Here is a 21,648-nt window from a genome sequence, read left to right as displayed (position 1 = left end):
GACTTTTGTTACAGTTACACAAATCTAAGTGGACCTGCACAGTTCAAACTTGTGGTGTTCAAAGGTCACCTGTATATCTTAACAGTGCACTCATTCCAAATAATCATTAACTTGGTTAAAAAGGTATTAAAAACTTTAACTCTAATGCCCAGTTTACAAGAACTACGGGATAAAAAGGAACATGATAAAGGACAGCCCAGACTTGTAATCAGAAAAATTCAGACTGAGGAAAACTCAGGAACAACCGAACAAGTATATTCAACAACAGAGACAGAAACACAGAGAGACAGACAAGAAAACAGAGGGAAGCATAGAAGGAGAAAGGGAACTTACTTTTTTTTTTTCTGAGATGAAGTCTCACTCTTGTCCCGCAGGCTGGAGTACAATGGCTCAATTTTGGCTCACTGTAACCTCTGCCTCCCAGGTGCAAGCAATTCTCCTGCCTCAGCCTCCCGTGTAGCTGGGATTACAGGCACTTTGCCACCACACCCAGCTAATTTTTGTATTTTTAGTAGAGATGGGGTTTCATCATGTTGGCCAGGCTGGTCTTAAATGCCTGACTTCAGGTGATCCACCCAACTTGGCCTCCCAAAGTGCAGGGATTACCGGTGTGAGCCTCCACAACCCGCCCAGATTTTTAGAGACTTAAACACATTAACCAATTGCAATTTATTATTCGGATAATAAAAATAAATATTATTTTTTTATAATCCATTTGAATAAAATCATTTGAAATCATCATCATATTTCAACACTAGAAACCTGATATTTAGGAATTGTAGGTTTATGTGAATGACAATGGTGTTGTGGTTTAACATTCTTTTGGTCATACAGACTGACATTTTATATACGAAATGATATCTGAAATTTGCTGGGGTGAGGAAATGAGTGAGGGTATAGATTAAACAAGATTGGCCATGAGTTGGCAGTTGTCAATGTTAGTTAATGGGTACAAGGAAGGGTTCATTATTCTATTTTCCCCACTTTTACTTATGTTTGAAATTTTCCACAATAAGATTTAAAAATGTTGAAGTTTTCAGAAGCATTAGGACAGTGTGATTTCTGATTTGTCTACAACTTAAGGTAATTAGCAAATTCTTTTTATCACAGCCTAAGCTTCTATCTTGCATCTTTAAGGAGTACCTTTTAAAACACAAACACCACTCCTATTAACATGTAATTATCATTTTTACTGTTTAATATTTTCTTATACAAACACTGCAATGTCATATCATCTAAATTCCTATTATGTTCTATAAAGCATTGACCACAGTAATTATAAATTAACTCACCTAAGGTAAGTACTTAAAAGTGATATACTATATGACTAATACTCAGTTTCTGACACACAGTTATAAAAAAAATTTTTATTAAGTAGAGTTTATATTTAGAGCTTCCAAGCTTACAAATGTGATTGGATATTTAGGATACATAACTTATTCTTAAAATACACAACTTACAGACATTAAAAACTTAGTTTCCAAAATACTCAATAAAGATGTCTGGGTGACACTTATAGAATTGACCTAGCAATTTTTTCTTCTCTTTGGCAGAAAGTTTTGAATCCTCATCAATAGTTTTTAGTAAATTCAACAGTTCATCTTTGGTTGTCTTCTGTGTATTGCTAGAATATTCACGTTGATCAATTCTCTGGCAATAAATATATCCTTAAAGTTTAAAAGTAAAAAGTTAAGTTAATGACTCAGTTCCTCAGAAAAATCAAGCAATACTCTTGTCTTTATGTTTTTCTTCCCCATTTTGTAATATGCACTGAAGATGGTAAGCACTGCTGATTTTCTAACCCTGGTCCAGTTGCTTAGTCTGAATAACTCTGAGAAGAATGTTTTAAATTTGGTTGAAATTAAAGTCCAACTACTTATAGCAAAACATTTTCAAAAAACACCTGAAATTTGTCTTTGGAAGATCAGGAAAATAGTATTTCTCAGATTACCTGCATCTCTATTTGGATCTCTTCCGTTCTGTATGGCCATAAGCTTAACACTTACAATTTTATGTAGAGTTCCAGGAATCTTAAAAAAAAGAAGAGACATGGGACATTACTCAAATGCATTTTAATCTAATGATCTATTATTACATAAAGCTCAATTTAACTTCTTTCACAGTTTTACCTTAAAAACATCTTTTTGATGATCCATTAAAAAGAGTACCAGAAGATCTGTTTTGCCTTTGGATAAATTTTTATTGTCAACAATAGCTTTCGAGAATATCCTTTTCACTACCATTCGGTTGTCACTCTATAAAAATAAATATATCCAATAGTATATATTTAAGATACAAGTTTAGCATAAAAGGGAATATTAAATATTAATAGCTATTATTCATTTCAGCATACTTGATGCTGAAGATTGAATAATCTAATACTTAATCTATAAGTATTAAGGATATTAAATACAACTAACATTTAAACAAAAGACTTACTTCTTTTTGTAATTTAAACTCAGAAGGATGTGCTGCAACAGCCATGAAATATAGTAGTCTTCTAAATTCCTCTCTATTTTGGAAATCCAAAAGCTTTAGAAGGAGCTGAGTAGCTTCTAAAGCTATTTCCGTCTTCCCATTCACTTTAGCCAAGAGAAAAAACTGCTTTTAATTGACAAAATATGACTATATTAAAGGGAACAAAACTCAAGTTACAGTTTGAGCTAAAAAGTGCACTTATTCAAAATTATTTCCAAAAGCAAAAGCAAGACTAGAATTAACAATGAATGGTCGATACCATAAAGGCAGCTTGTTCTCAAATTGGCAACTAACACCCTAAGTCCCTGTCATATAATATCTTCAGGCATTAAATCTAACTCTTAGCTCTGCGGATAAATTCCCATTCTGTTTTTCATTAATTCAGTACATCTGGGGTATACCATGTGTACAATACTCATGTATCCAACTCTACTTGAGAAAAATAGGAGGAATTTTCTGAAACCTCCAATTTGTTTCCAACAAATTATGTGGCTCATTGGTAAAGAGACAAAGCAGAGTGTCTGCCATTTTGAAGAGACAGAAGTGGGAGTAGTGGTGGTGCTGGTAACTCTTCTAAAGAAGAGAATTGCTGCTTTATGCTTAAGCTTCTGGTGAATGAGAGCAACATTATGCTCCTGGGTAATCAGAAGTTTCTGAATAACTTTAGAGCTTGTTAAAGCCTCTTTCCAAATGAGCCCTAGAAGTTTTTGAACTAACATACTTTCCATGAATTAATCCAGATCCACTCCCTGCTTGTAGTAGTACTATTTTGGTTCAGTTTGGGAACAACTAAGTTTTTTCTTGTTTCCTCCAAAAGGTAAATGCTAGTATCTAATTAGATCTTACTTACCTAAGAGTTCTGCAATTCCATTATGAACGTCATATAAATGATTCAACAGAGGTTTCCTACTACTGTAGTGTCTGCCAATGGCATCAAAAAGAAGTTCTTTCACTAAGTCTGTTCGGTCTGGTTGCTCAGGAAAGCTTCTGCTTATTTCTACCACCATCTGGTCTGGAAGGTATTCCAAACAGTCAATTGCTGCAGAGAGCCACTCATCTTCCCTATAGGGGAAGAGAGGAAGATTATTTAAAAAGCAAAGAATAACAAATACACGCAAATACACACTAGTTATTTCAAGCTTGCCATCAGGATAAATTTCTACATTCTTAAGAGCTGTATGGTTCTTTTTAATGTATAGCTAGATCATGTATCACATTTAAAAATTCAGCTTAATGTTTTATTTTTTCCTTTTTCATGAAAACAAAACTCTCCACCACAATATAGAGGTGGAAAGAGCATACAAATTATTCAGACTCTACTCTTGCTCTTCACATTTACAATGGAGAAGAAACTCCAAGTTACTTGCTCAGGCCTCAGGCAGGGCTAGATTCTAGATCTAAGTGCCAGGCCAGTATTTCTCCAACACAGCGTTGCTTACTTCAGAGCTCTGTGTATGATCTATTAGCTCTTCCTTTAGCTAAGATAGAATAGAGGAAGGTGACATTTTAAAATAATTACATATCAGGCCTGGCGTGGTGGCTCACGCCTATAATTCCAGCACTTTAGGAGGCCAAGGCAAGTGGATCACCTGAGGTTAGGAGTTTGAGACCAGCCTGGCCAACATGGTGAAATCCCAGCTCTACTAAAAATGCAAAAATTAGCTCAGCGTGGTAGTGTACCCCTGTAATCCAAACTACTTGGGAGGCTGAGGTGGGAGAATTGCTTGAACCTGAGAGGCAGAAGCTGCAGTGAGCCAAGATCATGCCACTGCACTCTAGCCTGGGCAATAGAATGCAACCCCATCTCAAAAAAGAAACCAACAAAATAATTAAATATTATAATATACAGTAAAATCCTGCTGAGTAACTTCAGAAACATGTTACATTTCAAGAAATAAAGTGGCAAACTTTTAATATTCAGTTTGTTTATATCTATCTGTCTTTCTCTCTATTGCCATGGACTCAGTACAACTAATTCGGCCAGGTGAGATATCTCAGGTAGGTCATTTTATAAGGCTTTAAAAGCTGCATTTTGACAGTCAACTGTTTATAGTATTAACAGTTCTTCTGTGAACTAGTGAAGTACTGGAACGTGAACTAGTGAAGTATTGAAAATGTAAGTTGTATTCCTTTCAAACATTTTCATCCCCTTAACTAGACTGGAACACTATCTGCTAAGGCAAAAATAATAAAAAATTAGGCTCGAAAAATCTGGGAACTTTAACTTTTAATAATTTTTATAAAAGAGCCTCAAAGTTATGAGTAATACAGAACTCTTCCTTAAGGGAAAAAATCTTAATTCCTTTAGCACCTAAAGTTAAGCCTTCAAACCTTAAAATTTATTTTCAAGAGAGTAGTAACTGGAAGTAAGAGTTAACTTTCATTGTTTTTTTTTGCGATGAAGTCTCACTGTGTCACCCAGGCTACAGTGTAATGACATGATCTCAGCTCACTGCAACCTTTGTCTCTGAGTTCAAGTGATTCTCCTGCCTCAGCCTCCCAAGTAACTGGGATTACATGCTACCACACCTGGCTAATTTTTGTTATTTTTAGTAGAGATGGGGTTTTACCATGTTGGCCAGGCTGGCCTTGAACTCCTGACCTTAGTTGATTGGCCCACCTTGGCTTCCCAAAGTACTGGGAATTATTGAGAACAACTAACTTTGGGGGCCACCGCACCTGGCGTCATTGCATTTAATACAACTAGTTAACGAAATACATATGTAACAGGCATTCTAGATATGTAGTCAAAGGATCTCAAGAATCTGTCAAATCTGTTTCTATTCTTCCAGGTCCCTTTGAGGAATCTTAAGAGACCAGACAGCTCCATATTTTAACAAAGATAAGAAGCTAAAGCACAATCATTGTCTTTAGTTAATGTGGAAGTTACATGTGAAACAAAAATGAATATGAAAAATGAAACAAGTCTTTTCTAATTTTGAGTAATGTGATTTTGTTCTTCACATTCTCAAATACTGATATCAACTAACAATGCATATCTGATCCTATAAAAAATAGAACAGATTATCTTAAAATCATTATCTCAATCCACGTACAAACACACTCAAATTATTATATGTATTTCCACATACTGAGAGTCACTATAAGCCTTGAGAATCCCTCGATCCAGATAGTTACTGCTGTTGACCAGGTCGGACTGCCTCTTAGATTGAGGAACTTTAGGTACAACCTCTTGCTGTTTGAGTAAGGAGTCAAGAAGTGGAAGGTCTACAAGTTGTAGTAGACGCCCAATTGTTTCTTCTTGCCATACTTCATTAATAACTACACAGGAAAAATTACAAGGTGAAAAGTAACAATTAATAATTACTATATACTCACCACAATATTTTTCTAAGCAGGTCTAAGCTAGTAAATTTGTGGCCAAAAAGAAAGAAAAAGTCAACCTTATGAAGTGCTTTCTTATAACAAAGTAAAACAATCCAAGATTTGTTTAGAGTGTAGGAGAATAGGCTTTGGACAACAGGAATTCTTTTCATTCTTTGTACTGTAAAAAGCAATCTGTCAGAGATAAGAGATCAAGTCATATAACATGTTAATAAGGACTCTGGAAGAAAGAATGATTCATTCAAGCTAAAAACTTGTTTGAAACCATTGGCTGCAGATTATTCCACTCAGGGTTTCCACAACTGGAATCGGGGAAAGAGGGTGAAAAATCAAAGTCATTAAACTATATTCCACTGCCACAGACACGGAAGAACCAAAGAATTCTGTTAATGTTTTAATGTAATTTTCAATTTTTATTTGACTTAATAAAATCTTAGGAAAAGAAATAACTTGTGAAAATTTTCATGTTTAAGAAAGGAAAAAAAAAGAAATATCTGAGAACATATTTTCAATACAAATCTGCATGCAAAACATCTCAGATCTGAACCTTTGCCAGCTGATCGGACAAAAGTCAGTGTTCAAGAGTTGTAACACTGATCTATTTGTTAAAGATAAAAGACTTCTGTTAAAATTGAACATAAACAGCTTTAATACAGAGTGTACTCTTTCTCTGTACTTTGAATATTTAAATTCTAATAAAGGTTAAGATTTTAAAATTTTAAATAACTTTGAAGTTAGTCTTCTACTTCTTACTTTGTTTCATCTTTAACTTACCTTGTGGAGATAAGGTTGCAAAGATATTTACATGAGGGGAGTTGGCAGGCTTTAAACTCAGATTTTCCCATAGGTCCTCTAAACTGGCTGATTTGATATCGGATGACTTAAATACTGCATCTGCATACCTAAAATGAATTCATTTCAGAAATGAACATTTACTAAGCCCACAGAAATATTTTAGTATTTGAGAGCTAAGAGTTTTTGCAGTTATGCATTTCAGAGCAAAACCACAACAAATGCAAATTCTAAGAGTGGAATAAAATATGAAAACACCCACCTTCTTACTCAAGCATAAACCTATTTAGTTCTCCTTTAAACATTTTCTTAGATTTAAGTAATTCAATGACCAAAATCTTAATCACCAGTTTAAAAATGCGATCAAACATAAGCAAACTTCATTATTCGTACTGGTTTTATCGGTTCTCTCTTTCTGGGGCATTCTTTGGTGGACAATGCTTACAGTTTTCTAAATACAGATCTATAGCCCTTTACCTGCAATTCTAAAACCCAAAAAGCTTTGAAAATCAAGTTTAGAGCTCATATCATGACAAAACCTGTCCAGAGACTGTCAGCTTTTATTTATCCTGGTTACTATATTCTTTTGTTTATCACAGAAATATCATTATGCTTGATTACCAGATGCTGTCCCAGATGCCTGTAGGGTATGCACAAGGTAACTTTTCTAAATGATCCAAAGTTCCAAATTCCTAAATGCATCTGGTCCGAAGGATTTCATTTAAAGTATGTGGACCTGCATCTGAAAGTGTTAACTGTGACTTTACCTTATCCTCATGATTCCTTTCTACACATAGAGGTACATTTTATCATGCTTTAGATTGGGTTAAAAATATGTAAAAATGGGGTTGGGTGCAGTGGCTCATGCCTATAATCCCAGCACTTTGGGAGGCTGGGGCAGGCGGATCACCTGAGGTTGGGAGTTCGAGACCAGCCTGACCAACGTGGAGAAACCCTGTCTCTATTAAAAATTCAAAATTAGCCAGGCGTGGTGGTGCATGCCTGTAACCCAGCTACTCAGGAGGCTGAGGCAGGAGAATTGCTTGAACCCAGGAGGAAGAGGTTGCGGTGAGCCAAGATCACACCATTGTACTCCAGTCTGGACAATGAGAGCGAAACTCCGTCTCAAAAAAAAAAAAAAAACATAAAAATGGGTCAGGTGCTGTGGCTTACACTTGTAATTCCAACACTTTAGGACGATCACTTGAGCCCAGGAGTTTGAGACCAACCTGGGCAACATAATGGGACTCTGTCTCTACAAAAAAAAAAGAAAAAAAAATAGCCGCATGGTGGTACATGCCTGTAGTCCCAGCTACTGGGAGGCTAGGATCGCTTGAGCCCAGGAGGCAGAGGTTGCAGTGAGTTGAGATCACACCACTGCACTCCAGTCTGGGTAAGCGAGTAAGACTCTGTCTCATATATATATATGCACACACACATACACAGACACAGACATATATTTGAAAATGAAAATATTAAAATTCTGACTTTAGGTCAGATCTGAATCATAAGAGCTTCAATTATACCTCTGTGTCACCCCTGTGCAGTTTAGCTGAGGGTAACAAAGGGGAAAAGGTAAAGTTGGTTTACTTCACAAGTAGCTGTAAGTTCATTATGCACTTATCACCACATCCATTTCAATCACTGGATTCCAAATTCTGTTTCCCAAGTTTTCCTTTAGATGATTCCTTCTTCCCTCCCACTGAAATCTGGGTTTCTCTCTGCCTGCCTTCACTGTGTTCTCATACCACTTGGTATGAGAACATTTTTTACACTGTAACTATAACCTGAAGCAGGCAAATCAAAGTGTGTTGACTGCTTCTGCTAAATACAACTAGGAGATACCCAATGAAGTTAACAAAATTCATTGCACTTTATCAAATTTACCCACAGACCCATATTTTAGCCACATTTAATGCTAAAAATGTAAATCTAAAGTCAGTCGACATCTCATAAAAAGGTAGACAAAACCTTGCCAATATCCCTGTGATAATCTAACATTATATACTAACCTGGAAGGTGAATACAGTTTGTTCTCTTTGCCTAACTCACTGTCTTGGTTAGGTATTGTTGTGAATCTATAAAGGCTGGAACTACTATCTTCAAATGTAGGTTTTTTGTCTTTTCCAAAGACTTTGGTTGAAACTGCTTCAAATACTTTGTAGTCCATAAGCGCCTGACATACTCTAACCACTTTGGCCCGAGGAATATCTACATCACCAAAATACTTATTCTGAAGTAGGTGAGAAAAAATGACATCCACAGCTTCTGAACCAACAAAGCAATCATTGTGTCGTTTTAAATGGTGCCTTCGTTTTTTCACTTCCACTTGTGTTTGAAGAGTATTTATGATGCTGCTCCATACATATGTGGCTCCAAATGGCTTCTGAGCTACACTGAAACCTAGAAGGATAAAAATCGTAGAGAAACTGGGATTTAGTACCTTGTTCATTTGTAATAAGGTCTAAGCAGTCCTTAGGCAAAAACATAGTAATGTCCAAAGTTATTGATAAAGAGCAATTATGAGGGTTGCTTATAGAAAGTTATTAATAGCAATTCATTAAAAAATCAGAACTTATTATATAGTAAACACTGTTCTATGTGCTAAGATACAACAGTAAGCAAAATAAAATCTCTGTTCTCAGGAACTTAAGACTTTGTAGGAAGATACAGATAATCCATATGTGTTAGATCAGTGCTAAGAAGAAAAACAAAGCTGGATAAGATAAGGAATGCTACTGTAAATGGAATGTCAGGAAAGACCTGTGTGATAAGGTTATACCTGAGCGGAAACTCAAGTAAAACCAAGAAGCAAGGAGCAAGCTGTGTAGACATCTGGGGAAAAGCAGGGAAAACTGAAAGAGCAAATGCCCTGAGGTGGGAGTGTGCTCCATAGGATAGGAAGGAGGTCAGCACAGCCAGAGTGGTGTGGGGAGGGAGAGAAGAACAGTTACTTAGATCAAGGAGGGCGTAGGGCTGGGGTTTGAGATTGGGAGTTAGGAGGACACATCAAGTAGGACCTGTGGCAGTTACCAGTTATGTACAAGAATTCTATCACATGCTTTATAAACTCTTCAATAGCAACCTATGAGATATGTATTGTTTCCATTTGAGAGATGGAAAACAGAATCACAGAGGTTACATGTCACTTCCAGATATTATATTCAAAGAGGTAGTACTGGGACTTGGCTCATGTTTTAGATAACTTTGAAGTACTTATGAGTCACACATATACACACCACACACACACACACACACACACACACACACACGAGTCATGCACCACAAAACATTTCTGTCAACAATGGGCCACATATAACAGTGGTCCTATACAATTATAATGGAACTTAAAATTTCCTGCTCCTATCTCTTGCTCTACCTTTTCTATGTTTGGATACACAAGTACTTATCATTGTGTTACAATTGTCTACAGCATTCAGTACACTCCGCAGGTCTATAGCCAAGGAGCAACAGGCTATACCACATAGCCTAGGTGTGTAGTAGGCTGTACCGTCAAGGTCTGTGGAAGTACACACTGATATTTGCACAACAGTGAAATCGCCTGGCAATACATTTCTCAAAACATATCCCTGTTGTTACGCTATGCATGACTGTATACACACATACAGGCACACAATCATTGCAGGAATAAACTAGCATTTTTAAAGCCTCCTATTACCCAGGCTTATTAGTTAAATATACTTTGTATGCAGGGTAAAGTAACAATTTGGTTCCTGCCCTGTAAGAGCTTATGACCTACTGCAAAGATAGAATAGGCACAGAAGTAAATCAAGATTTTTGCCAAACACAAAGGTGAAAAAAAACTTTCAAAAATATCCTATTATATTTTTCATCATTGTAATTAACAGATATTTGGCAATCAACAGGTCTTAGGTTTTTGTAAACCGATGGAACAAACTCTAGCGAATCACCTACCTGGTGCTGGCTGGCTGTCTCTTTCTTTTCATAAAGAGTATAACCTTTAATGCGTTACACTTTTCAGTGATCCTCCGAAAATTCAGCAGTCCTAATTTAAGCCCCCCATTTATGTTAAGTATATTACTTCCTTTATTTTTAGGATATTTTGGGAGAGAAGTTGAAGTTATTACTTCCTTTAAGATAGTCTAAAAAAGAAGATCATATGCATGAGTACAATGGTAAGGAAAACAGGGAATTATAATTAAAGAAATAGCTACTTAAAATTATCTTCCTACTTTTTTAGGCAAAATAGAATGTGTAAGAAGATGAAAGCATAAGATAAGCTTCTGAAGGACATTAAAACTCCTCTTACAACCTGGTCAACATGGTGAAACCCCTTCTCTACTAAAAATACAAATATTATCTGGGTGTGGTGGCAGGCACCTGTAATCCTAGCTACTTGGGAGGCTGAGGCAGAGAACTGCTTGAACCCAGGAGGTGGAGATTGCAGTGAGCCAAGATCACACCACTGTACTCCAGCCTGGGTGACAAAGCAAGACTTCTAAAAACTCCTCAATGCACTAGAGCCGTAAGTTATAGTGGGTTATTTTCATCTCTTACGTTGCAATAAATACAAGAAGTATACTGAACCACTACATTGTTTTCACTAGTAGCATAATTCTGTAGCTTCTAGCAATTTAAACATCTTTATTCTATAGCTGCTAGCAATTTAAACATCTTTACAGTGAAAATAACACACACACAAACACACAGCCCTTTACTGTTTATTTGTATATTTCTAATACCAAAAATAGATGGATAATTTACCACCTCCCCATTATTATAATGTTGGTTTAAAATGATCAGCAAGATTGTCAAAATTGTGTTTTAAATTTGAAGATATTTCATATGCCAGTACTAAACAAAGATGGAAGTAATTGTTGCCAGTCTTCCAAATATAATGTGAACTGAATTATGGAGAATTGACTAGATGAATAAAGCTGGAATTAGATTTACTACTGGTATAGTATTTAGTCTCTGTTGAACAGAGCAAGAATGAGGCATTTAATGGAATCTCAAAGTCAGTCCAGGTTATTCCTGGCATCCAGAACTCAGGAGTAGTTGTACTGTTTCCAGCCACAATGCCTAAACATTGTTAGTGACTAATATTCTTAACTTCCTAAAATACCATAAATAAGATTTAAACAAACAATTTCTGCTTAACTTTTCAAATCTTTATTACATAGCTAAAATGTGAGTATTTACATTATGACAGGTTCTGTTTTCCCTCATTTACTTCTGATAAGCTTCTCTGCAAAATGATTAATAATCCTATTTTGAGAAAATTGAGGCTCAGTGAGTTAAACCTGCCCTCAGTTAAACAGCTAATAAATATATACTTGTTTTTCCTAGTACTTAAATATAAATACATGAAAAGTCAGCCACCAGATAAGTTGTTTAAGCATTAACCTTTTGTTGGAAACTTGGATTAACTGAAACAGCTTTAAGAGAACCAAGAGATAAAACGAACTCTAAGAACCCTTAACTAAGCTATTTAAAAATAGTCACAACTCCTAAAATAAGGCAGGATATCATAAAGTCTGTAATAAATACTACCGCAGTACATATACAGGGGTAAGACAGGAAAAGGAAGACATGCAAGATTCAAACTTAGATCAGACTGCCTTTTAAGTACCAATGAGACAGACTTTTGGGCTAGTGACAGATAATATAAAGATGAAACACATTAAGTCACAACACTTGAGCTACAAGTAGGTTAGCATACAAATCCTAAATGATAAGGCTGAATCACTTTTTTTTTTTTTTTTTTTTTTTTTTTTTTTTTTGAGACAGAGTCTTGCTCTGTCACCCAAGCTGGAGTGCAGTGGCACGATCTCAGCTCACTGCAACCTCTACCTCCCAGGTTCAAGCAATTCCCTGCCTCAGCCTCCTGAGTAGCTGAGATTACAGGAGTATGCCACCATGCCCAGTTAATTTTCATATTTTTAGTAGAGACGGGGTTTCACCATCTTGGCCAGCCTGGTCTTGAACTCCTGACCTCGTGATCCACCTGCCTCAGCCTCCTAAAGTCCTGGGATTACAGGCATGGGCCACCACACCTAGCCAGCTGAGTCACTTATTAATTAAAGACCACTAAGACAGCTGAAGAGGGTGGTGAGAGAGGGGATATTTGGCCTCAATGAGTAGAAAGGGCTAATCCTCACAGAGGAATTAAGGGGTAAAGAATAAATTTCCCCATATTAACTTGTGGGAGATCAGGAGGTTTTATAGGTTGGGTAACATTGTATAAAAGATTAAAGAACTGGTTAGAGCAGAATAGTAGGCATTTGTGAACCACATGTTTCCAGAGTCCTCCAGGCATGATACAATACAGCCCTCACAGGCCCCCTCTGTTCTCACTGACCATTAATTCCCAACCACTGCATCCTGGGATACTTCCCTTCAAGCACCACCACCCACAGACCCAAACTAGCTCATGTTCATACAGATGCTTTCATACACAACACACCCTGCACTTGACAAGTAAATGTGCCAAAACCCATACCAAGATAACCTGCTTTTTTAAATGCTGACTTCACCCGCTGAACACATATCCCTCACATGTTGGTTTTAAACTTATTTATCATCATCAAAAAGCTGAGATGAATACTGGGATAGCAGATCACGGCCCAGTAAAATGACTTATTGTGATTTCTAAACAGGATTTGAGAGACCAGATATAGACAATGAATGTTTTTTAAATCTTGCAATCAGAATTAAGGGTTCAACTTGTCCCCAAACCTCACTTTCATATGAGCTAAACAACCATTTAAAATCCATCACTATCTACATCTTGATGCTTCCTTACTTACATCTGGTCAAGTATTTTCTAAAAGCATCATGACAAATGGAGTCAAAGAGTTTAGAGATCAACTGTAAAAACTCTGGATAAGAGACAATCTCTGTAAGTAGGTTTCTTCATCTACTGATAAAATAGTTGAACACAGTATTTTAGGTTAGTTTCAGGTCGAAACTGCCAGGCCAAGCATAGTGGCTCACTCCTCTCTCTAATCCCAGGACTTTGGGAGGCCACAGTGGGAAGACTGCTTGAGGTCAGGAGTTTGAGGTTACAGTGGGCTAAGACTGCACCACTGCACTCCAGCCTGGGTGACAGAGACCCTGTCTTTAAATAAACTGTTGACTATAGGAATGTAAGGACCGAAATTGTATGTCCTCCATTTAGATAAGGACACTGAACACCTAATATGGCAGACTTATAGGCAAGAAAGGAAGCATACAGACAAATCTGACCCTACCAGATATAAAACTTTTTTGGAAGGTTGCCTAACAAAGCTCAGAAATCATTTAATTACCTAACACACAACACATCGTTTTATGAACTATATAAATCTAGGTTAACCATATATTTTATCGCACTTTAGGTTCTGGGGTACATGTGCAGAAGATGCAGGACTGTTGCATAGCTACATACAAGGAAATGTGGTTTGCTGCCTCCATCCCTTAACCTTCATTTTTCAAGCAGTCTCATCCTTATTTGCTTGCAAACAATAGCTATTTTTCAAAAGCTGCCCTTCACATGTATTTGAACACTACTGAAAAAAAAAAAGCTTACCAATAATAAAAGTTAAACTTCTAAGATAATATTGAACACTTATATATGTGTGCGTGTAGTACCAGTAATAATCATCTTCACTTCTAAGAATTCACACTAAATAATCAAGTTATAATAATTCCCTAAAAGTTTCAGGAAATTACATTTACCCAAAAATTAGGGATAATGAGCATCAACCATAATCCATCCTATCAGCAACTCTAGTCCTACTATGAAAACCTATTCAAAGGGAAAACAATTGTATAATCACTTCAAATAATGAGATTATATTAAATCTTTAGAAGTAGATCAATATATACATTATAAAATTGGATCCCAATGTAAGGTAAACATACACACAGAATTACTAAAACACATGACCTCTTAATGAACATAAAACAATTTTGTGTTCATTCTTGGGCTTTAGACTGGACTTTAAAAAAAAAAAGGGAACTGAATCCAGATAGCGGATGTTTTTCCATAAAACTTTGTGAGCTAGTGCCCGATTTCTTTCAGATTTCCTTACAGTTTATAGAGGTTTGAATTATTTAATTACCTTACAGATTGCCTCAATATAATACAATTGGTTAGTCAATATTTGTTAGTTGTTGATTATTGCCAACTACTAAAAATCTGTTTTTTTCTTTTTTGAGACAAAGTCTTGCTCTGTTGTCCAGGCTGTAGTGCAGTAGTGTGATCTTGGCTCACTACAACCTCTGCCTCCTGGGTTCAAGCGATTCTCCTGCTTCAACCTCCTGAGCAGCTGGGAATACAGGTGTGCGCCACCATACCCAGATAATTTTTGGATTTTTAGTAGAGATAGGGTTTCATCAAGTTGGCCAGGCTGGTCTCGAACTCCTGGCCTTGGATGATCCACCCGCCACAACCTCCCAAAGTGCTGGCATTACAGGGGTGAGCCACTCCACCCCGCTCATAAAAAACATTTTTAAACAAAGTTTAACCCAGTGGTTTTCAGTGGGTCATTATACCCCCACACACAGCATGTATGCAGACATTTTTGATTGTCACAATGAAGGTGGGTACTCCTGGCATCTCATGGGAAGAGGCCAGGGATGCTACTAAACATCCTACAATGCACGGACAGCCCCCACTACAAAGAAAACATTCATAGTGTCAAGGTTAAGAACCTTGGGTTGACTGAAGACTGTTCAGACATGGAAACTTGTGCTAATGCAACAGATACTGCTAGGTGCTATGACTACAAAGAGTTAGACTAACAGTGTGAACTTTGCAGTCCCAGGGACCTGAGTTCCATCACTGAGCCCATCATTTACTGATAACACAATCTTAGGCAAACTGCCTAACTTTTCTATTGCAAAACAGAGCTAACTCCACTTCTCTCACTCACTGTGAGGATCATAAGACAATATGTTAATGTGTCTAACAAAATGCCCAGAAATTGACAGATGTATCACTAAAAACAAAAGGAGAAAACTGTCACAGTCTAGAAAAGTCTAAGGAAACCTGACAACTCAAGGTAATATAGTATCTTGGATGGGATCCTGGAAGACAACATTAGGCAAACACCAAGGAAATCTAAATGTGGACTTAACGGTTAATAATTATATGTATCAATATTGGTTCATTAATTATGACAAATGGACCATACTATCTCCAACCTTAGGAGTTTACCTTTACCTACTACTACTACCTGGATGATAATGTCAATCTCTGAACAGTATTCAATTACATAAAGGCCACCAGGAGTTGAGAAGACAAGATGCGGCACATACCAGAGGATTTAACTTTTCATCAGAAAATAACAAATCTATAAATCCTAAATCACTTAGGATTTAAGAGAATTTTAAGAAATACTTGTTTTAGGGCTGGGCGTGGTGGCTCATGCCTGTAATCCCAGCACTTTGGGAGGCCAAGGTGGATGGATCATGAGGTCAAGAGATCGAGACCATCCTGGTCAACATGGTGAAACCCCATCTCTACTAAAAATACAAAAAATTAGCTGGGCATGGTGGCGTGTGCCTGTAATCTCAGCTACTCAGGAGGCTAAGGGAGGAGAATTGCCTGAACCCAGGAGGCGGAGGTTGTGGTGAGCCGAGATGGCGCCATTGCACTCCAGCCTGGGTAACAAGAGCGAAACTCCATCTCAAAAAAAAAAGAAATACTTGCTTTTTTTCAAGAGGTTTTAAAATATTACTCAAGAATTGTCAAGACAACAAAGAAAAAGGATATTTATTAGACAGTAACCAAACCTCATAAAAACAATACGACAAATGTAAAGAGAATTGTGTTTATGGTGTTAAAACTGGACACTGGTGACTGAGTGGAAAAATTTCCTATACTATGATCCCAAGATTGCAACACTTTTACTGGATATTGGTTCAGGTAGTCCAAAGTTTATTTTCTTGCTAGTTGGCTTTAGAGGCATCATGCTGAAGACTGTGATTGCCTCTAAAAAAAGGATGCAGGTAGGTAAAAGAAGTACCTACAAACAAGAAAAATTGAAAATATCTATGAGAATTATCAACAAAAGCAGACATTAGTCCCTGCTTTAATTCACACAGATTAATGAGACAGCATATGGGAAGTACTTTGAGCTCCCTGGAAAAGTGATACCAGGCAAACTCAAAGAATTAGGTTACAGTATAAAGGGATAACAGGATAACAGACCACTTTCTTGTTTGTCACATTAAAAGACAAGTGTCTTTGATGTATTGGTGGAGGACTGGCATATAGATCTCATTTCTTGTACATAAATCAGGTCCTTGGTCATTACAGCCCCTTTGAGGTAAGGGAGAAAGCTACTAATCGGTGGAGAAACAATAGTATGAAGCTGCTTGCAAAAGCACACAGAAAAAGAACCGCCAGGAACCAAGAACAGTGTGCTACCATTACTTGGCTCACTGGGACTATGACAAGACAACTAAAGGGGAAAGAAAGGCTAATAAACGTTACCAGGTCAGGATTCCAGCGGTAGCAAGCAAAACGAATGAGAGCAGCAGCAGGCCCCTCACTGTCCACTGCAGCTGGTGTGCAGAGGACAGTGGTTTTTTTTCCTTCTACTCCTGACAACCAGCACTTCAACTCTTTCTTTTGAGAGTCATCTACTTGATTTCTGAATACATATTCCCTTACACCATCTAAGAACCTGTTCACAAATGCCCAAAGACCCAAAATTTCAGCTATTAGAGAAGACAGGGTATCATGTTTTTATTTTAAGCAGTTGACATCTGGGAATTTCCTTCACTTTAACTTTTCATCAGTAAATAACAAATCTATAAACCCTAAATCACTTAGGATTTAAGAGAATTTTAAGGTTTTTTTTCAAAAGAGGTTTTAAAATATTACTCACAGAATTGTCAAGACAACAAAGAAAAGGACATTTGTTGGACAGTAACCAAAACCTCATGAAAACAGATAAATGTAAAGAGAATTGTTTATGGTGTTATAACTGGACAGCTGTGACTGAGTGGAAAAAGATTTCTCAAGACTGTTGTCAATATCATTTGATTTTAAATTCCCAAAGGTCTTAGTATTAGTCTTTTCCCAACATAAATCGAGGAGATATTCTCAATGTGGCCACGATGCTTATCTGAATCCTTTACATGGGAGCAGACTAAGATCAATATTATGTTTCTTAGAAAAGAACAAGTGAAAAATGGTTCTCTATCACAATCTATCATTAGCATTTTGAAGATTAAAAGGAGCATTAGTCAGCAAGTCAACCACAAGAGTAGGACCACTGATATGCACCCTTTAGACCCAGAGGAAAGAATCACAGTTTCACTGGCTGTTTTTTGTTTTGTTTTTACAAACGAAAGGCTTTTGTCAGAAAGGGAACCAATTCCTATGACATCCCAGACTGGAGCTCCAGAAAGGGGAAAAGGTTGTAACTTAAAAAGAAAAAAAGCCAAGAGTTATCTGAGTATCTTAACAGTTATGAGTCACCCCTATTAACTGACTTGTAGGTCTGCTATAACTAGCATTTTACAAGTGATCATCCTATTCTGTTGAAGTGTCTGAACATTTGAAGAAACCAGGATCCTAAATCAACTGCCCCCAAATACACAATTAAGCTGGTGGCAGAATTTGCCAACTTCTCCCCTAATTTCATGTAACTTTTTTTTAAGTCAAAAACTTCAATTCACTAAAATACTGCTTATACATAAAGTATTAATAAATACCTTTTATGCCAAATTCCTGCCGGTAGAACTCACATAAACCTCTCATCCCTCCCAGGAAGAGTCTGGGGAGACAAGCTGACTCTTGACTCCTAGCAGTCTGGAGAACAATGTGGGGAAGGGAGGCGCTCAGCCCCTGGCCGTACTGTGCAGTCAAGGTTTGTGGTTGAGACGGGACAAAGAGCTACACAAATTCCAGATACCACACTTGTCGCCGGTAGCATCGCGGGGCAGATCCCGGAGCTCCCCGGCGCGTGCCTGGCACGTTAGCGGGAGCACAGACTAACGCCCGGTCAAGTTGAGAGTCTGAGAAAAAAGCTGGGCTGTGCGGGCGGGGTCTGCCGCCTGCAGCCCACCAGCCAGAGAGAAACCCGATTCGCCCGCTCGGCTCCGGCGCTAGCCAAGTGGTCGCAGCTGTGCGGGGCTTGCCCAGCCGGCCGTTGCAGGGCGCAGGCGGCCGAACGCCCCACGCCGCCTGCCCTGCGCCTGGACCCAGCCCGCGCACCCTAGCCCGCCCCGCGCCGTCCCGGGCGGGGGGTCCTTGGCACCTACCGGGAGGCCTGTGCGCGGGGCTGTGGAAAGCCGAGAGGTTCAGCGCGGCAGCCCTCTCCCGCACCGTGGCCATGGCCTCGCTCCCCGTACAGCTACTCGTTCAACAACTTGACCGCGCACTGAGCGCCAGCGCCGCAGCAGCCTGTTAACTGGGCGGGGCGGGGCTCCCTGAAGGCCCCGCCCGCGCTGCCGGTCACGTGTCTCCCTGGCAGCCACTGAACGTAGCCCGCGGCGCCAGCGATCTAAGTTACCTCAGGCGCGACGCCACGCGAGCGGTGGCGGGGATGAGAGCGGTTCCCTGGACCGGCCCCACGCGGCCCGGGGCTCACACCAGGGGGATTCGAACCGCGGCCTGCCGTAGACTAACCAGGCTGGGCGCGGTGGCTCATGCCTGTAATACCAGCACTTTGGGAGGCCTATGCAGGCGGAGCGCCTGAGGGCAGGAGTTCGAGACCAGCCTGGCCAATATGGTGAAACCCCATCTCTACTAAAAATACAAAAATTAGCCGGGCTTGGTGCCGGGCGCCTGTAATCCTAGCTACTCGGGAGGCCGAGGCACAAGAATCGCTTGAACCGGGAGGTGGAGATTGCAGTGAGCCAAGATGACACCACTGCACTCCAGCCTGGGCGACAGAGCGAGACTCTTGTCTCAAAAAAAAAAAAAAAAAAAAGAAAGAAGAAAGAGAGAGAGAAAAGAAAGAGAAAGAAAACAAAAAGAAGAAAAAGAAAAGAAGAAAGAAAGAAGTCGGTGACCTGGCAAGCTGCCTAACTGCTCTGTGTTCTCACCTGTGATGCGGGGGTAGGTGTAGTACCTGCTTCACTGAGGTGTTTGTTTTTTAATGAGGTTTATAGGAACCAATTCAGGTTCAGCATTTAGTAACTGAGTCCAGAATACAAGTGCTTAAAATTGTCATAGTAATAATCATCATCATCATCGAGTTTTTCTGACATCCCTCCCTATACAGAACAAATAAATCCTATGTGGCCCTGGAGAGCAATGTCTAGAGGTCACAGGAGGGCGGCAACAAAAAACCCTGAGACTGACTGTCAGGAAATGTGTGCTGTCTCCAAAGAAACTGTGGGGTTGGGTGGGTAGGGACAGTTTGCTGCCATTGGAGTGAAGGTGGGGAGAGAAAAGGAGGAAGGGCTGTTAATGGGACACGTCTGAGGCACTTGGAAGTTGAAGCCAGGGAATCCAGGGATCCAGTGCTGGATACCTCTGAAAGGATGAGTGGTCTTAGAGACCAGTAATCTGATTTCCAGATACTTGCCCGTTTTTTTTTTTCAAGTTTGGGAATTTTGCAATCATTTTCAAAATCATTATCATGTCTTAGAAGAAGGATGCTTGTGTGATTTAGGTGTAAATTAGAATGGTGTTTAGGTGGGAGTTCATTATTTTGCTTATTGGAAAGAGCTTCTACATGGGGTTGTTTCAGAAAATACATAGAAGCTGTGCCCCTAGGGACCTGGGTTTGTGGGTTGGAGGTGGGCGTCAGTTGCTGCTGCTAAGTGTCAGAAAAGCTGGCCAGATTGGCAGCAGGAGGGGTGTGGAATCACTTGAGGTCAGGTGAGGGCCTGGTTCCCTGCAGGCCCCTCCCGCGCTGCTGGTCACGTGTTTGATAGTTCAAGACCAGCCTGGCCAAGATGGCGAAATCCCGTCTTTATGAAAAATACAAAAATTAGCCGGACATGGTGGCAGGTGCCTGTAATCTTAGCTACTAAGGAGGCCGAGGCAGGAGAATCGCTTGAATCTGGGAGGTGGAAGTTGCAGTGAGCCAAGATCACGCCTGCACTCCAGCATGTGCAACAGTGAGACTCTCTCAAAAAAGAAAAAAAAAGGTTGCCAACTGGTTGGCAACCTTTTATTTTATGTGCCCCCTTCCCCTAATGGTAGTAAAACCCTGCTTCACTTCTGTTTAAAGATTTTCTTTGTAATCTCAATTGGCTGCTACTCACAGAAAGAGGATGCATTCAGAGCCAGTTTCTGGCACTCAATATACCAATTAACTTTATCCCCTGCTGTATAACTAAATGAACACGCAAGTCCACCCTCACTACAAACACTAATATTGGGTCTTTTGAAAAAGGCTGGTGACCTCAGTGACCATTTTGATACTTTAACATTTCAAAGTTTTTTCCCCAGCTTATGCAATAATTGTCTACCTCTTCTGGAATGCTGGAATTTTCTTCTCTACTCAGGTACTTTCTACAAACCTTGGACTAGGAAATGTCTAGCCCTTTTCCCACTTTCTTCCCTGCACCAATTTTTTTCCAGGTTACCCTGATGTATTTTTTTTCCCTGAGCACCTATACTACTTATCAAATGCATTACTATTCAGCCCCTGCTTGTATTGATTCTCTCTAATTATTACAGCACACACATATCTTAATTGCCTAATAAAATTGGAAAATTGTCCAGGGCACGGAGCATGTTTTAACCTCGTGGATTTCTTTCAGCATCTGTGCATTGTGGGGCAAATAGTAGATGATTGTCCCCATCAAAATGCAGAGCTTTAAAAAATATCAGTTTCATACCTTTTTAAGTTTAGAAACTTCTAATAGGAAAAATTCTTTTAAAAATCCCACTGGGCACGGTGGCTCATGCCTATAGTCCCATCTCTTTGGGAGGCTGAAGCAGGTGGATTGGTTGAGTCCAGGAGTTTGAGACCGGCCTGGGCAACATGGCAAAACCCCAGCTCTACAAAAAAAAAAAAAAAATACAAAAAATTAGCTGGGCCTGGTGGTGTGCGCCTGTAGTCCCAACTACTTGGGAGGCTGAGGTGGGAGGAT

At 39.0% G+C, this 21,648-nt stretch overlaps 1 protein-coding gene across 3 annotated transcripts; it reads right to left on the bottom strand.

The window, feature by feature from the left end:
• Window positions 1-1,352: 1,352 nt before the first annotated feature.
• DEPDC7 (DEP domain containing 7) lies at window positions 1,353-18,979 on the bottom strand. 3 transcript variants are annotated; one of them, XM_035262311.3, is made up of 10 exons: window positions 18,859-18,979; window positions 10,552-10,575; window positions 8,628-9,018; window positions 6,598-6,725; window positions 5,571-5,760; window positions 3,329-3,540; window positions 2,440-2,582; window positions 2,130-2,255; window positions 1,952-2,030; window positions 1,353-1,667 (listed from the first exon to the last, which is right to left on the bottom strand). In XM_035262311.3, exons 1-10 carry the CDS (start codon window positions 18,929-18,931, stop codon window positions 1,474-1,476), a joined length of 1,560 nt encoding a protein of 519 aa, XP_035118202.1. In that variant the 5' UTR covers window positions 18,932-18,979; the 3' UTR covers window positions 1,353-1,473. The 3 variants fall into 3 exon arrangements, with proteins under 3 accessions (XP_035118202.1, XP_035118203.1, XP_002755193.1); XM_035262312.3 differs by lacking the exon at window positions 18,859-18,979 and adding an exon at window positions 18,310-18,805; XM_002755147.7 differs by lacking the exon at window positions 10,552-10,575.
• Between the last annotated feature and the right edge of the window lie 2,669 nt (window positions 18,980-21,648).

This window comes from Callithrix jacchus, chromosome 10, assembly GCF_049354715.1.
Source record: "Callithrix jacchus isolate 240 chromosome 10, calJac240_pri, whole genome shotgun sequence".
Taxonomy (NCBI): Eukaryota; Metazoa; Chordata; class Mammalia; order Primates; family Cebidae; genus Callithrix; species Callithrix jacchus.
Note: the sequence above shows the minus strand (reverse complement) of the source record. Positions and strands in the feature narration are given on the sequence as shown.